Source organism: Neovison vison, chromosome 2, assembly GCF_020171115.1.
Source record: "Neovison vison isolate M4711 chromosome 2, ASM_NN_V1, whole genome shotgun sequence".
Classification (NCBI taxonomy): Eukaryota; Metazoa; Chordata; class Mammalia; order Carnivora; family Mustelidae; genus Neogale; species Neogale vison.
The window spans coordinates 87,560,651-87,578,738 of record NC_058092.1 but is presented as its reverse complement, the minus strand read 5'-3'; the positions used below and the strand labels follow the sequence as shown (position 1 = coordinate 87,578,738).

At 34.6% G+C, this 18,088-nt stretch overlaps 1 protein-coding gene across 1 annotated transcript in view; it reads left to right on the top strand.

Annotated features, from left to right (window-relative positions):
* Positions 1-7,176: 7,176 nt before the first annotated feature.
* OLFM3 (olfactomedin 3) overlaps positions 7,177-18,088 on the top strand; it is a 195,531-nt gene continuing 184,619 nt past the window's right edge. The window contains exon 1 of the mRNA XM_044238782.1: positions 7,177-7,633. Coding sequence (XP_044094717.1) covers positions 7,565-7,633 — 69 coding nt within the window. The 5' untranslated portion in view covers positions 7,177-7,564. The remainder of the gene's footprint in view (positions 7,634-18,088) is intronic.

The following is an 18,088-nucleotide window of genomic DNA, read 5'->3' as shown; positions in this document are numbered from 1 at the left end:
AAATACGTATAATATGCATAAAAGAAATCAAACATTACTAATCATGTTGAAACCATTATTTCCCTCTATTTCCAGGGGCACCTGCAATCAAGACTACAGTTTGTTACTTTCCAAACCACCTTATTAAATCTTTCTTATTTATTAGTGTCTACAGATGATAGTAACATTTTTGCATGTTTGGTTTATATAAATTGCATCATCTTGACATATATTTTCAACTTTATTTTTATCCTCTTATTATGTTGATGTATTTAAACCAAGTTAATTTGTTTTAGAAATGGATTTACAATATTTTATTTTTTCCTTTACTACTGAGAAATATTTAGGCAGTTTCTCTAATTTCTCTATTACTATCGATTATGCAAAAGGCATCTAAATGGTCCTTATGCCCATGTGTGATACATTCTCTAAAGTATATACAGAGTATTACAAGTTCTATTTCACAGGCTATGCACATTTTTAACTTTATATTACCTAATTATTTTCCCAATAGTTCTCTAGATTGCATTCCACTAGCAGTATAAGAGCACTACATTTTCCCCCATCCCAGCTAACACTTAAATTTTTCAGATTATTACATTTTTTTATAAATTTAGGAATGTGAAATTTTATCTCATTTTTTAATTTCTTTTTTTTTTTTTTGGTTACTAGTGAAGTTGAACTTCTTTTCATCTATTTTTATTTTTTAATTACAGAGTATATAATCAAATGAAATGTTTCTGCTGCTCTAGTTAATTTTTAAAAAAGCAGTCTAACCGGTATTAAGTACTTCAGGAAGAGATTTTATTTTAAATAATGTAAACAAAATTATAATAAGGTGAGATACTTTTGACCTTATAATTTGACTGTTATAAGTGATGGACTACAGAATTTCTATCTACATATATGTAACCCATATGTTGTTTATTTCCCATACTGAAAGATTACATTTTGAATTATTGTAATGTAGGTTTTTCTGATCCTATGTTCCTTCATTAACTCAAAGCCAACCTGATTAACAAGCCAACAAATATTTTCCCCACTTTTCCCAAAATTAATAAAACAGATATGCTTTGTGATTTTTAAAAAATCACTGATAAATCATTTTAAGCACAATGTTGAGATTCAGTTAACTTACAATTATCCACTTATCAGTTAGGCACACAATTCTTTCAGGTAATCCTTAAAGTAAGTATTGAAGAAATAGATACTTAAATTCAGAATGAGAACCAAAAAGACCTTTGTCAGGGTTCTATGGTTACTAGTAATCCCAAGCCATCTTAATACACTATTAGGGATGGAGATGATTAGAAGACTGTTCTATTTTTGGCTTCACCCTTGCTTAGCGGGGTGGGGGTGGTGTTGAGTACTTCAGTATCTCACTCAAGCTAAGGACAAAAGCTGGGATGGGGGTTTAGGAAAGCATTAGGGGGTACTACCTTAATGGTAGAATCTGGAATTTCAATTTGTGTTCCCCTAACCCTCTGAGGGTGGCCACCAGACCGCTGCTAATTTTCTTAATCTCAAGGCAGCCTCTTCTGAAGGTGGCAGGTGCTCTTAATGGAAAATTAGCCATAAATGCCAGGTTTGTTTTCTGTTTTTTACTCTCCCAGTTCTTGGTCCCATACTTCATGATTGCCATTTTAGTGTTCCAAGGCCCTCAAATTGTTGCATTAGTATTTTCCTGGCTCTTCTAGTCATTCTCAGTGATGAGAACTGGTCATAATTACCTAGGCTCCCATCACTAGAAGTCGAAGTCCTTTGTAATACTGGTGTTTATTGATAAGTAGGTGGATCTTCCTTACTTTATTATCTTCCTTACAAAATTCCTTACAGGATTTTTTTTTTCTATATCCCTGTTAAATTATATAAAAATCAATATTCATCTTCAAAATCCTAGCTCAAACTTATTAGTGATTAACAAGGACACAATGGAGGTTTTTGTTTTGTTTTGTTTTGTTTTTTAAGATGTTATTTATTTATTTGACAGAGAGGGAGAGATGGCAAGTAGGCAAAGTCGCAGATGGGGGTGGGGGGGTGGAACAAGCTCCCTGCTGAGCAGAGAGCCCAACTTGGGGCTCAATCCTAGGACCCTGAGATCACGTCCTGGGCCAAAGGCAGAGGCCAAATGAAGAGCCACCCAAGTGCCCCATGAACACAATGGAGATTTTAAATTAAGTGTGTAAAATAATTTTTTTGTTATATATTTTCAAATATACATACCATCAACTTCTTCCCTCCCTGTTAGCACATACTACGTCTTACACTGAGAGATGGGGCCTAATTATCTTCCCATTTAATCTAGGCTGGCTTTAGTTACTTGCTCAAACAAATAAAAATGCAGCAAATATGACTCTTGGGACTTTTAGGTCGATGTCATAAGAATCCTTGAAGTTTCTGCCTAGGTCTTTTAAAATACTAGTTCTTGAAAAGGTCTCTATAATCAAGTGTTAAGAAAAACCTTGAGAAAGAGTACGTGGGGCCCAAGAAATAATTTCTAGATGAAATGACATTTAGAATGAAACTTAAAAGTAGCAAAAAAAATTTTTTTTTCAAGGAAAAGAAAAGCTATTAATGGCAGAGGAGAACACTATTAAGGGAACTACAAGCATCACAATTTTACTGGATTCAAATTATTGGGAGACAATGGTGAGAATTGAGACTGAAGAGAAAAACAAGTGGCCATATCATGCAGGGACATGAATAGGCCATTTTAAAGAGTCTGCACTTGGTCATGTAGAAGACAAAGAGACATTGAAGGCCTTTAATCTGAGAAGTAACTTGGCCAAATTAGTCTTTAAATCAACCATCTCAGGTCCTGTGTGGCCAATAAATTGCAGGTTGAAATACTGGTGATAAGGCAGGGGAAAGAAACCATTGGAATAATTCACATGATAGAAAATGAGGTCCTGACCTAGGTATGCATGGAGAAGTGGGAAGGATGTAGAGATAATATGGAGGAAAAAAATGGAGAAAAAATTAACAGAATTTTGATGGATTGAATGCAAATGAGGAAGGTATCAAGTGCGACTTCCATGCTTATTGCTTTGCCATATAGAGAAAATTGTGTTACAAACTAATATGATTGAGGAAAAATATTGATTTGAAATATTGAGTTTGAGGTGCCTGCAAAAATTAAGTTAGTGACATTTAGCAAACCTTGGGTATATAATTATCATGCATGACGGAATTAGGTTCAGAAAATCACTCATTCATTCATTCATTAAATCATTATTGATTAAGTGACTACCAGGTGCCAAGCACTACTCTAGGTGATTGGATTAGAGCAGAATATTAAAAAAAAGACACTTTATTAAATATACTGTAATAAAAGAGACAGTAAATAATCTACCCAAGAACAAAAATAACATAAATAGAGAATTATTGTGTTGTTACTTTAGATTGGGTAGTTAGGGGAGGTAGGGGTTCTAGATGGAAATGGCTTAAAAGCAAGCAAGGTAGAAAAGTCACCTCAAGAGGGAATAGAAGAGAACAAGGCAAAAAATTGAAGTGTGGCACAGATGTACTTTCATAGACCAAATATATTCGAAAGTGAATATATTCACTTTTATGAAGGTGAGAATTTTCTCAATAGTTTATATAATCTGTTGTATAATTCTTTTTATTATTCTAAGATAACTAAGTCCATCAATGTTAAATGATAGGTGAAAGTCAATTTAGGTAAGAAAATTTTTTAACACAATGTAGCATCTCTGTAACGCTGAAGCAATATAACACATTCAGAAGTAATATATTTTACAAAAGAAGACTAATACTAAAAAAAATTCATCTAATAATCTATTATATAACTAAGAATCTACTTTTGTAATATTGAGTATAGATATTTAAAAAGTTACACTTTTGGGGTGCCTGGGTTGCTCAGTTGATTAAGCCTGGGAATTCATGGTTTTAGGTCAGGTCATGATCTCAGGATGTTAAGATGGAGCCCTGCATTAGGCTTCACACTCATCGGGAAGTTTGCTGGAGATTTTCTCCTTCTTCCTCCCCTCTCCCCCCTTACTACCCACCCAACTATCTCTCTAAAATAAATGAATAAATAATAAATAAATAAATGATTTTTTAAAAGTTACATTTTTGCCCTAGATATTACGTATGTACACAATTTCATTTAAGCTTATTTTCATGCATGCCTCTGTAGATAGTACTGGTTAAAATGTACATAGTGCTTTATAAATCTCAGAGAAATTTTATGCCTATTATAGACACAAGGGCTAACTTTAATTAGATACATAAATATCAAATATTTTCTCATTCATGTATGGAAAAAATGTAAAATTTCTAAACTATGCTATGCATCATATTTTATCATTTTGTTCTAAATTTCAGTTACCAGTTTAAGTTACAGTAAGCAATATAAAGTGACTATGAAGACAAAAGTAGATGCACCTTTTCCTTTTCATCACAGAACTCTTTTGGATAGCTAATGGAAGAGCTTCTTGTACTTTTTTGCAAAGAGAAATGATGTATAAATTGCTATGCACAGATAAGATACAGTATGGTCAACAATGTCATCAAATTAAATTGATGATATTTTTCATAAAACTGATTTTATGAAAATGTACTATAAAGGAGTTTGATTATAAAACAAATGACTAAAAACAGTATTCAAAATTCCTTTTAGGAAAACTAATTTCAGTTTGTTCTGTTCTATTTGAAAGAGAGAGTGAAGTAGTAGGGTATTGGTGCATTTGTGCTGCTTAGATATAGCCTTGTTTTTCACTGGTATGTTTAATAAAGTTTTTGGTTACTAAAGCTTGTCCAAAGACAAGCTTTTCTTATAGTAATGTGTTAAAAGTATACTAAGGTCATCTGTTTTCATTTGTAACTTAATTACCATACAGTGCATTCTTTAAGTGTTGCCATCTTCCATCACATATTTTCTCTCAAAGTGCCACAGATTTTGTATTTTATTAATTCCTTGTTACAAATGATGATATAGTGCCACAAAATATAGGGAAATAGAGAATTTTTTCAAAAGATTTTATTTATTTATTAGAGAAAGAATTGGGCACATGAGATAGAGAGACAGAGAGAGAGAGAGAGAGGGCAGAAGCAGGGGAAGAGGGAGAAGCAGACTCTCCACTAAGAAGGGAGTCCAACTCCCAGGACCGTGAGATCAGGGCCTGAGCCAAAGGCAGACACTTAACTGACTGACCCACTCAGGCAGCCCGGGAAATGGATATTTAAAGGGAAAAAATAGGAATTTGGGTCCAATAGTTATCAATATTGTGAACTATGTATGAGTTCAGAATATTTTTTAATCCCTAGAAAAAAACAGTATCATTAAAAGAACAGCTATTGATCTTATATTTATGATGATTATGATCTCATATTACTTTCTTGTATGTCTGTTAAGCACAGTTCCTCATATTCAAATAAGTATGCTGCACTGTGTAATCAGAGGTGGAGGTGGAACAAGACGGTAGAAGATATTCTGAGAATAGAAAAGAGCATGCATAAAAATAAACAATTATGTATAAATAATACAAATGCACTATTACAGCCGCCCAGCTACTGCACCTTTGCAATTCATTTCCCAATTGTTCAATGATTTGAAATGTTTAGAAATTCCATTTAGAAATGGAATACAATTTTCAACAATTTTTATGTATGAATCATCAAAAAACATAATCTATGCTGATTTATCCTAGATGGATGGATAAAAATAGAGATTAGGTTAAGAAACAAATGTAAAAAGGGGGGGACACCCCCAAATATGCTCTAGAAAGCTATCCCAAAGGGTGTCAAAGATAACTCTGTAATTTTATCTATTACCTCAAAAGAAAATTTCTCTTCTCTCTTTCTGCATGGAAATAATGGGAATTTCCAACTGTTGTTATGATTGCTAGAGTTACCATTAAACTAACAGACTTCAGATAACTCTACTTTCTTTCTCTTATTCTTTAATCTCTTTTCTATGCATGATCTATTTCTTCAAAAGGAATTTTCATATTTAGTTTTCTCCTTGTTATTTATGTTTCATAAGGAAAAAAGAACTCAGGTAATGACGTACACATGTATACATATTCATAATATCAGGATAAAAATAGATGCAACATGATGCAAATCCTTGGGGATTATAACTTCTAAGACATTTGATTCCTAATTGAGATATATTGAAAAATATGAAGACTTTTCAATAAAAGATTGGTGAAATATTGTACACGGTGTGTGTCTAATATCTCAAACAATTTATCTTCTTTTTTACAGTGGAAGCAATGGCTATATCATCAGTTCATATATTTTAATCCTTAGGAAATAACATTTCTAGAAAACTCAACAGAAGACATGACTCAAGGAGCATTAAAGGTATAATCATATGAGAGGGAGGTTTCAAGGTGGTTGCAAACTCCTCTCCATGTTTTTATCTTATGGCAAACACTTACTTTTGCCCAGCTTCAAAGAAAAGAAGTCGCTAGAGTATAATTAAACAATGTAAGGTGTATGAGAGTGTTAGTTTTTTATTTAACCTTTCTTGCTCCTGTGAGGCAGCTGTTCTGCCTCTTCTCTTGAGTTTGGGAAAACAGAAATATTTGGAAGCTTAGAAATATTCATTTTTCCCATCCCACTGTCCATCCATCACTGAATTCTTCCTCAGGCATAAACATAAGTCAGATAGACAAAGAAATTATATTTCTGGTTATGGCTGTGGCTGAGAGTGAGGAGGAGGGATTTCAGCTGCGTGTGGGGGTGGGGGAGGTCACTAATGGAATATCCCATTTATAATAAAAAAGAAAGCTTCTCATTTATTTATGCATAGTAAAGTCCTAGACAGAAAAATACACATTAATACCTAACCAAATTATTTCAATAGACTATTTATAAATGATAGTGCATATAAGCATATATAATAGCTACAAATTGGATGCCTTGAACGGAAAACTCACATTGATAGTATGCACCGCAAACTTTGTTTAAAGCACTAAATACGATATCAAGTCCTCTGTCAATGACAGCAGAAGGTTCCAGGCACTATTTGTTTCATAATCCTGGATCTAGCTGACTCTTTACTTCTTTGCAGATCAAGTTGCCACCAAATGCTGAACTGGAGCGCGAGAGTCAATCCTTGTTTGGTTAACAAATTCCCAGCAATATATACCCCCAAGCCCCCAGGAGTTGTAGTGATGTCATATCCGTTGCCCAGGTCTCCACACCTCTCTCGGCAGTTACTCCCTGTGTCTTTTGCTTGGGTCAAAACTTTTGAGGTGGGCTGGCTAGATAGCAGCGGGAGAGAGGGTAACCTAGGGCTCGGGTTGGAGGAGCTTCAGCACCTCGGTCAGCGCCCACTGCAGCCCAACCCACCCCCTTGCTCGCGCGGACTCCCTGCTCTGAGAATGCCTGCGGAATGATCGCCCCCCAGGGCGGCTGCCGCTGCTGCCGCTACTGCTACCGCCGCTACTGCTCCCGCTGCTGCTGCTCTTGCTCGTGCTCCAGCCACCGCCTCTGTCTCTACTCTGCTCTGACTGGCAGGCAGAGAGTGCAACTGACGAGGGAAAGGTCTCTGCAGTGAGAGTGGAGTGGCTACAGAAAAGAGAGTAAAGAGAGGGCAAAAACCCAGATCAGAATGCAGGCGACGTCCAACCTACTCAATCTCCTGCTGCTGTCTTTGCTTGCTGGATTAGACCCTTCCAAGGTATGGGCAATATTTAACTCTTGTTTGAAATAAATGTGCAATATGTAACAAACCGACCAAAAATGCAAATAAATATGGGGGGGGGGAGGCACGAAAGACAGCTCTCCCAGCTATCTTGAGGTGCCTGGCTTATCCCTACTGCTAAGATAACAAGGTGAACTACCAAAGGAATAGCTCCTCAAGGTAGAGTCCAGGCGAGGAGGGGTTGGGGGAGGGACCAAGAGCGAATATAATGTGTATGGGCAGAGGACTATGCGGCTCTCGGGGGAATTTAGCTTATTCCGTATCCAAGTGCTTAATGTTCTCTTTTGAAGTCGGACGGGTAATGCAAAGGAGTTAGCAGTTGAAACAATGCAGTTTGTAAACATGTATTAGGAGATGGTGCACTGTTTCTTTGTTGAAAGCAGAGAAGCGTTTTCCAGCTGCTCCTGGTCAATAATACTCCCATCGCAGACGTGCTGCGGTTTGTGTCCAAAACATTTAGAATGCTGCTGGTAACACACACGGCCGAGCAGCAGAGCTATACTCTGCCATGGCTGAGAGGCGTTCGTGAAAGGAGCTTGTGTTTATTTGCTTCTTTCTTTTTATTAAGAAAATTAGGAAGCACTGGGGAAGTTCTGATTACCAGTGTTAAGAAACAGGAAGTGAGAACCCTGTCAAACTAGGGAGGGAAAGAGGAAGGATGAGTTGTCTCATAGCTCTTGAACTCCGAAAATTATCCAGTACTGGTAATTAAAGCGAACTAACCTCTTTTGATAAAAAGGTAGAAAAATATGGAGAAATATTTTCAGTTGTGTGTGAGAAACGTCTTGACAATAAAGTGAGATAATGTGAGAGCTTCAGCATTCTAAGAAAATCACAATGACCTGGAAAATAAGAGATAAAGGCATCTGGTTAAAAAAAAAAAAAAAGGAGAGAGATACAATTTTTGAAATAATTTTACTTATTTAGCTTGTCAAGAGCACTCAGACAAAACAGAAAAGAAAAATGATACCATGTTACAAAACCATATAAAGCTGCATTTGAAAATATTGTAAAGTTATTTTAAAAGCTTAACATTATCTGTGTGGTGTAGAGAAATGAAGTTTCTTTTCCTAATTGTATAGAACTAATATATAACCAAGCATAATCTAGTATTATGGTTGACTGAATATTTCTAGGCCGCATATAGTATACAGTGAAAACTTAGAATCATATCATATATATTTGTAGTTATTTCTTTGCAGTTTTCATATTTAGAGAGACCTGATGAGAATAATTTTATTTTAAAGGTATGGTTATGCTGATATTGTCACTGTGAAATCTCCACACAGTGTGTGAATTCCACTTTAATGATCTTAGTAGATTATTTTATACACTAAGGGGTAGCTTTACATCCAGGTAAAAAGTGTTGACTTTGTTTTTATATTTTTAATTTTTTTTTCTTTTTGTCTCTGGATTTATAGTGACACATCCTACGGCCACTCTCATTATACTCTATTGGTTACCACTTTTGAACATATTCAATTATCTTTTTTGGAATATTCTTGATAAAATAGTTTTTTAAAGCAAAGCCAATTACTGAGTTACTGTAGGAAAAAAAAATCACTTAAAGTGAGTTTTGTCATTCTTTAAAAAGAATTCAGAAATGTAGAGCTTTACCAGGAACTGCATGTGTGATGTGATGTGTCTGGTATGTTTAGTGTCAGAATACCTTTTTGAATTCTTGAACCCCACTCCTTCCCAAATTAGATATATATAAACAAAAAAGAGCTACTAAATAAAAGAGCTGTTAAATTCTCCAATGACCCATTTTAGTTAATATGATCTTCTCTAGTATTAAGAAGTTTATGTCTGTGTATTCAACTATATATAACTTTTCTTTTGACGTAGTGGGGCTGTTTAGTACAAGTAAGCTGAGAAATCCAGGGAAGGAAAACACATACATGAACTTTTCAAATTGTCCTTTTCAGATTCTAGATACTGCAATACAGTGTGTAAAGAAGTGATGATATTTTGTTCTACACCATATATGGCATTATAGAAAATATTAGAAGGTTCAGAGCAAATGATTTTAATGTCTAAAAACTTTGGGGACTAGTAGACAAAATATTGCTTTTAAAAAGTTAATAAAACCTACTGTTTTAGCAAGCTGTTATTGATCACCAAACTATAAGTATCCCTCCCAACCAAATCATAAATGGTACCAATGAATTCTCAAAATAATTGTCAACTAGGCTATGAACTAGAAATTTTCACAAATTTTATTTGTTATCGCATGAACTACTTAAGGATTTAGGTAATAAAATTAGCATTCATAATGCAAATTATGTGTGATAAAATTTAAATAAAAATCCAATGGTACAGAAATGTATAAGACCACAGTTCTTGGACAATAAGTAATAATTAACTGATGACAGTTAAATATACAGAAATTCTAAACAGTTGATTTTTTTTTAATATACTAATATGCTAGAACTGATATATTTCAAAATCACATTTTTAAATAAATGCATTCAAATATTCTTCTATATTGTTACACTTTCTTTATAGTAAATATATATGTATAATCACACATGGAGACCCATGGCATCACACATGGAGATTGGCAAAATAGGAGAGCTCTTAAGAATAGTTTTTTTTTTTTTTTCAGGTATAGGATTGTCACATGGATCAAATATTGGAAATCTAAACCCTAGTGATCATTGCATATTAATTAATCTAAAAACAATAAGGCTTTCCAATAACAGTGCCAATTCCATTTCATGGAAGACTAGATAATGTTTATGATCATTTTTCCTAAGATTGAAACTTCCAGATCTTATATGACAATTTATAAAGTACTTAACTATCGCCATCTTATGGTTAGATAAGTTACTTGAAAGTCAATTATATTTTTAAATTTAAAAAAAAAATCCCCAAACTTTTATATTTATAGAATAGACTTACTTTCAGCATGTTCTCACTTTCTTTTCTCTCATTTGATGGATCAGAAAATTGGCTAAATTAGTATTTTCTTTCAGCAAAGAAAGGCAATTCACCATTAATTATATGCATTTTTTATAGACAGGTTATCAATTTTCCTCTCAGAAAATTATGAGAACTATGCTTTCTTAATTAAAATCTTATTAACAAGTTTCTAGTTTCATTTAGAAAAACTTGTAGGTATATTACTTTACCTATTTTAAGAGAAATTAATTTTATTTGTAATGGAGTGCCTGAATTACAGGCAATGTGCCAAACCATCAATCATTTAATAAGTAAATTTTTAAAAACCTGAAAGCTTGTAGGAATTCACTTATTGCTTACTTTTATGGAGAAAGGGATATTCCAGTGCTAGAAATTCCTGAGAATGGCTGCTAGATGGCATCTCTGTGCTTTTAAACTAAACACACTGAGTTCAGTAATGACCTTGATATTAGGAGAGTGAACCTCTTTTTCTTTTACAAGAAGATTTTTAGCAGACCATTATTCGAACATAATATCAAAATAGTAATTCCTGTGAATCAGAACCATGAATTTCTCTGCTCTGCAGTGCTGAAACAGGAAGAAAGGAAGAAATAAATGTGGCTGTGCAGGTTTTAAACAGAACATTTATACCAGAGTCAGATACTTGGGGAATAGTTAAAAAGCGGTGATGTAGGCATAGACACACGTTGGGGTGACTGTTGAACTTTAAGGTAGTTGTACCTCTGGGATAAATAGATTGAAAAATGCCCTAGCACACTTAGATGGAGAAAACATTCACTATCTCCTTACCTAGAAATACATTAAAGAACTTATCACCATGCTACTTGCTCACACCACAAACATAATAAAATGTAACAGTGATTCAGCAACTATATTCAACACCAAACTGTTCTTTCTGTCCAAAACAGCCCAGCTAATTAGAACTCTTGCATTAAATAAGACAGTTGCTTTAAAGCCACATAAAGATGACAAGAGAATTTCCATCATTATATTTTTAATGCTTCATAATGTAATTCACCAGGTATACATGCCTTTGCATTTTGGTATTGCTAAAGAAAACTATCAAGGACCTAAATTGGCTCTGGTGGCTTTTGTACATAAACCTGAAGTTCTTGTTCTTTCAACTTTTACATGAAATTAATAAAAAGCAAAAGCAGCAAGGGAAACAAGCTGAGATAAATTTGTTGTAAAATTCACTTTAAAATCTTCTTCTGAATCTCCTATATGCCAGGCACACCGTCTATACAACAGGACCAACTCAAATTAGCACAGAAAATATGGATCGATGGCATTTGACAAAACCTGCAATCACACACCCATAAACCCTGATATGGTAAAAAGTGAAAAGTTCAACCCAGCCCATCCATGTTTTGAAGGAACAAATTACTTTCTTACTCTGATTTTATCCCATTCTCCTTAAACCAATTGAATTCTTATTTTAGAGAAAGTAAATATTCCTTTTCATTCACTTGGCAATTTGAAATGGTTAAATTTGTACTATTTTCATTTATTTTTCTTTTAAAATTCTATCCCATGTAATTTTGCAATTACTCTCTTTAAAAATGACTATTGGGATGATTGATAGGTTCCCTGTTGGGATGGAAAGTGGCACAAAAGTGAGAAGCATAGTAGGATGCAGGGTCCTTTATTCTCCACCCCCCCTTCTGTCACTATATGTGTGTGTGTGTGTGTGTGTGTGTGTGTGTATGAGGACGACACTGAGGAAGCTGTGATCTCATCTAAAAAATGTGAAGCCTACATGTTCTTAAAAGTTCTTTGTTAAACTCTATGAGACCCCAACCTATGCTTTGCATGTTTGTGGGTCCCCAGCCCTCCCAACCCCATTCATATATTGAAACCTAATGCCCAAAGTGAGGGTACTAAGCCCTGAGGCTTTGGGGAGGTAATTAGGTCCTGAAGATGGAGACTTCACAAATGAGATTTGTACCCTGATATGAGGCCACAGAGAAAAAGCTCATTCTTTCCATCATGCGAGGATACAAACAGAAGTCTACAACCTGGAAGAGGATCCCTGCCTGACCATGCTGGCACCCAGAGCTTAAACTTCCAGCCTCCAGAATTGTGAGAAATAAATATCTGTTTATAAGCCACTCAGTGGAGAACTTCGTTACAGCAGCCCACAGACTGTGATACTTTATTTAATCATACTTGATCATTCATGAAAAATTAGCAAATCGTTTTGTAGGGTATAGCTTCTAAGATCATGAGATCATGTGATCTAAGATCATGAGATCTAAGATCATGTGACATCAGGGGATCAGCCTGCCTAGATAATATCATGAAGTCTTCCTCTTCTGTGTTCAGCATTCAATAAAGCCTTAGGTTTTCTACTTCCTCACGAACCATTCTCTCCTTCCCTCTTATCTCCCATACATGATTCATGTACCCTGGTTTATTCATTTATCCATCAAACGTTACTAACCCAACAAAGCATGGAGTGGATCTGAAAACCAACATGTTTCTTGCGTCTTTTGCTTAATGAAAAATTCTCTAGTGAAAAGCAAAGCAAGAGCTTATTTCTCACATGAAGGGAACTGCTAGTGTGATGAGACATCAGAGGTATTTGGGAGGGCTAATTGTAAAAGGTCCTGCTTATCTTTGCTGACTCTTCCCAAGCAGGAACATCCTTAAGGATTTCGGACTTGCGATCATTACAAAACTTCAATTTTTGTACTAACAAAACACATAAAGAAAAAAATGAGATTGGATAAAAAAGACTTGGCATTTGATTTACTGAAGTATTAAGTAGTCACATTTTACTTTAAATAAATTGGCATCAGTGAAATTAATAGAGAAGATACAAAACCAGACAGCTGTCTTTGTAGGTTAGATGAGATGACCATGGGTCCTTGGATCATCTGTGCATTTAGGTGAATATGTATATGTGTATGTATAGGAACAGATGATTTAATACTGGCATAAATATATTAAAGTAACATCAAAAATTATCTAAACATTTACTTCCTAGATCCCACGTTTAAATCCAAAAGATGATCTTGAAATTAGTCATCCATTTACTCAGTCTATGCCACCTACCAATTAAAAACTTTGAAGGAGATTTTCTATGAAACTAGTATTATCATGGTAATTCTCCGATATAATTTTTAAATTGTATACCAAATTAATTCAACATAAAAAGGCAAACTGGACATGAAATCATGGCTTTAAGGCCTAATGTGATTTTAAGGCGTAACTGTGCAACATTTCAGTAAGACAGTTATCTCTCTAAAGCTCACTTTTCTTAGCTATGGACTAGATGGAATAGCAATAGTTCATACCAGTATTAATTATATATATATATAATTGTATATATGTCACTTATACCATAAATCATTTATATATAAATCCATAAGTTTTTATATAAATATTTCATAACATCAATCTATAACCAGATCTAAAGTCTGTTTTGTACCATATGTTAAGATCGTAGTAGAAAAGGGCCTTTCATTACTCTTTTTTCTTTGCTATTCCTTCTTCTCAGCTTTCAGAAAAGTGAATGTCATGTTTCTATGTGATCAGCAGAATTTCTCAGAATCAGCCCATAGTTTTGGTCAAAGCTCCAATTTCAAAATATCACCTTGAAAATTTACATCATACTTATAGCCCAAAAGGCCCCGCTTACAAATTTGTTAGAAAAAAATACAAGACATGCAGAGTGGTTCCATAATATCAAAGCCAAACTACATCCAGAAAAGAACTTTTAAACTAATCATGGAGAGTGTATCACAGAGGGGATGGATATATTTAAACAAAGATCTATCAACAGATAAAATTGCTTTTTTGACCAGCATGACAAGTGTAGGCTTCTTGTGTCTTTGCAAAGTATGCCAATGATAAAGCAGTTTATTTTTTTAAGATTTTATTTATCTATTTATTTATTTATTTATTGGACAGAAAGAGAAAGCACAAGCAGGCAGAGCGGCAGGCAGAGGGAGAGGGAGAAGCCAATTCCTTACTGAGTAAGGAGCCCAATGAGGGGCTCGATCCCAGGACCCTGGCATCATGACCTGAGCTTAACCACTTGGTTAACCCTGGCATCATGACCTGGGCTTAACCACTTGAGCCACACAGTCACCCCTATCAAGTAGTTAAATCCTCTCTATGATTTAAAAATATTAAAGAAAGAAGATTTAGAAAGGGATTTTGTCAAGTTACTCTGTCTAAATATGTTCAGGGCAGAAGGTCATTGTCTTGGTCCATTCAGGCTGCAATAACAAAGTACCACAGACTGAGTTAACAACAGAAATTTATTGCTCACAATTCTGAAGGTTAGGAAGTCCCGGATCAAGGGACCAACATGATCAAGTTTTGGAAATGGTCCTTTCCCTGGTTCATAGCTGGTCCCTCTCATTGTACTCTCACATGTAATAGGGGCTATGGAGCTCTGTGGAGTCTTTCTAGAAGGGCACTAATCTCATTCAGTGAAGGCTCCCCTTGATGACCTAATCACTTCCCAAAGCCCCCACCTCCTAAAACCATCACATTGGGCATTGGGACATCAACAATTTAGGCAGGTAGGAAGGACATAAATGTCAAGAACATAGCAGTCATGAAGAAATGACAACTTCATGAACATAATTTCTCTGCTCTTATCTCTCGGATTGCTTTCATAGTCCCTCTGTTAAGACTGGGTTTCTTGCTCTTTTTAACAGAGACTTTTACAAAGTGCTTGAAAAGACCTAACCCTTAATTAGCCACTTAATAATACTTCTTCTAATGTTATTCATCCAAAACAAGTCCACCTGAGTAACTCGTGAATTCATTCTTTCCTTTCTCAGTTCAACTGATGTAAATAATATAACGGGTAAAAATAGATAACTATATAATTTTTAGGGTAGACCCTAACCAAGAAAAATTAATATTTAAGAAATGTATTATTTCAGAAATATTTGCACACCATCATTTAGTGAAATTTAACTTATTTCTGTTACTTGCTATAAGAGGTGGCAAAGTCTTTTGGGAAGGGGGGGGGTCCAAAAATATAGGAACAGTATAAGAACACCTCTTTCAAGAGTGCCATTAATTTGAATGTTACTAATAAAAATATTCAAAAATATTCTTGGAATTAAAAAGTAGAGTTTCTAAAAACATTTTTTTAATGTTTTAAAAACAAGTGTTTTAAAGTATATATCATAAGACTATACCTTCCGTCATTCTTATAACAAGCCTTCAGGAGAATAAAAATAAGTTCAGAAAGAGGATCACAGATGCTGTTGTGTTCCTCCTTTCGCCTCTCTTTGGAAAGCTCCCTCATCTCCATATGTCAAAATTTTACCTATATTTTAAGATGCAACTCAAATGTCACTTCTTCCATACATCCTGCCCTAACACTCCTCATACCCCAGAGGAAGAGGTAATCCTGATAAATCCTGATAAAGAACTCCTAAAAGAAAAGAATCATGTTTTATTCATCTTTGCATTTATAGCCACTACACTGTCTCTGAAATAGAATAGGTGTTCAGTGAACACAGACTGAGCTGGATTTCTTTTCCCCCCAAATTTGCTCTCCTCTATTGCACTCTATTTCTAATCACTTTTAGTACACTTTCCACTCCCCCCCAGTTGGTTATTTATTGTATTATGTCTCCCTGAATAAATTGTAAGGTAACTGAGGGCAGACCCTGTCTTAGTCATTATCTTATCTTTTCCCATTTAGTGACTAGCGTAGTATCTATTCAGGTAAAATACTTAACAAGTATTTGTTGAATGAACAAATTTATAGATGAAGAAAAAAATAAGTCAAGGAACACTTAAAAAACTCAAAATCCTGGGTTAAATATAATAGGTGTTTAGGGTCCACGCTCCCACTAGAAAAGATATTAGGGGCAGGAAAGTAAATTTTAAGAATCTTTTCAAGGGCTTAGACTTCTTGTATCTGGTTATTTATCTTAAAGGATGCTGCAAGATTATGTCTTTTTAAATTTTTGATTAATTTCCTGTCCTACCTTACCATCTTTAATGCTATTTTTGACTTTTCATAGCTCTCTGGGATACAACAACCTTAATACTCTTGAGAATTACCTGCTGTGTTTCCTGATATTTGGTAGTAATGTTAGCACGTCCTCTTATTTCTTGATGTGTGTATAAGCATCCATTTTATTTGCATAGGTTTATAAGTCTGAAGAGAGCAATGTGTACCTACGTCTTGACTACTTTATTTTATGTAATGTCTTAGCCTTATCTGGTAAATTAGTATATTATTGATATTTCTCCATCTCTTTGTAGGGACTCCATTATTTTTTTAAGAATATAAAATAGTCTCTTAAAATTATTCTCTTACTACATGTTCTTATAATAGTACCATATAAAGAAAAGTAATATTGTCTCTATATTTGTACTACATTACTAAATGAGAACAACACCATGATACAGAACAATATTAAATGATTAAGAGCAAATATAGGTAGAGTAGAATTAAAACATCTGAGGAGTGCCTGGGTGTCTTAGTTGTTAAGCGTCTGTCTTCAGCTCAGGTCATGATCCCAGAGTCCTGGGATTGAGCCCCATGTTAGGCTTCCAGATCAGAGGGGAGCCTGATTCTCCCCCCTCCTGGATGCCTGTATGCTCTCTCTCTTTCTATCTCTCTCTCTCAAGTAAATAAATAAAATCTTTAAAAATAGAAAAAAAATCATCTGAATTTTAACTTCTAAATATCATCAGAAAATTCAATATTTTCATGATTAACTTTGTAGGCTCAAATGCTCTGGAAAGAAATGTCAGTAATAAATTGTCCTAACAGCACAAACAAACAGCTACCTAGATAACCCCAAGGGAGTGCATAAATTGAATAGATGATCTTTTTTATTTTTCCAACTAAGTTGAAGGTGATTAAGAAGCATTATCCCATGACGATTTAAATAGCATTACTAGAGGGACCAATTCCAGATGGCAGGATTTCTTCAAATAAGAATCAGTATTGGAAATGTTGATTCACTGCACCAAAATGTCATGGGTGAAATATTAACTTTAAAAAGACAATAACACTTCTGGGAATGATCTATGTCTATGGATGCTTAAGGAATTGTTTATCTGGAATTAGCACCAATGGTAAGTATTTTTACACCTACATACATTTTGTGGCATGATAACTATATCTTAGTGCGTATCACTATAGTACTAAATAAACAGAAATATTATCTGGCTCAAGACCCACTGAAGACTTTTGATTATACTTACCATTTATTATTTATATTGTGCTACAGATATATTCTACTCTTTACAGAAAGCTGAGTGCTAGACAAAGTCAGAGAATAAAATAACTCCAGTTTGATTGCATATACCTTAAAGCTCTCTAAGGATAAGCAGGAGGAAATGTAGAGAGACTTATGAAGCTCATGCCAAAAAAGTAGCTATTGTAATATAACTCAAAACTGGGCATAAGATATGTGAGAGTAAGGAGTCAAGTGGATGGAATCAATCAATAATTTACACACGGTGCCCTTATTTGTTCCAAAGCACCATGACTTTCCTGTCAGTTAAAGCAAT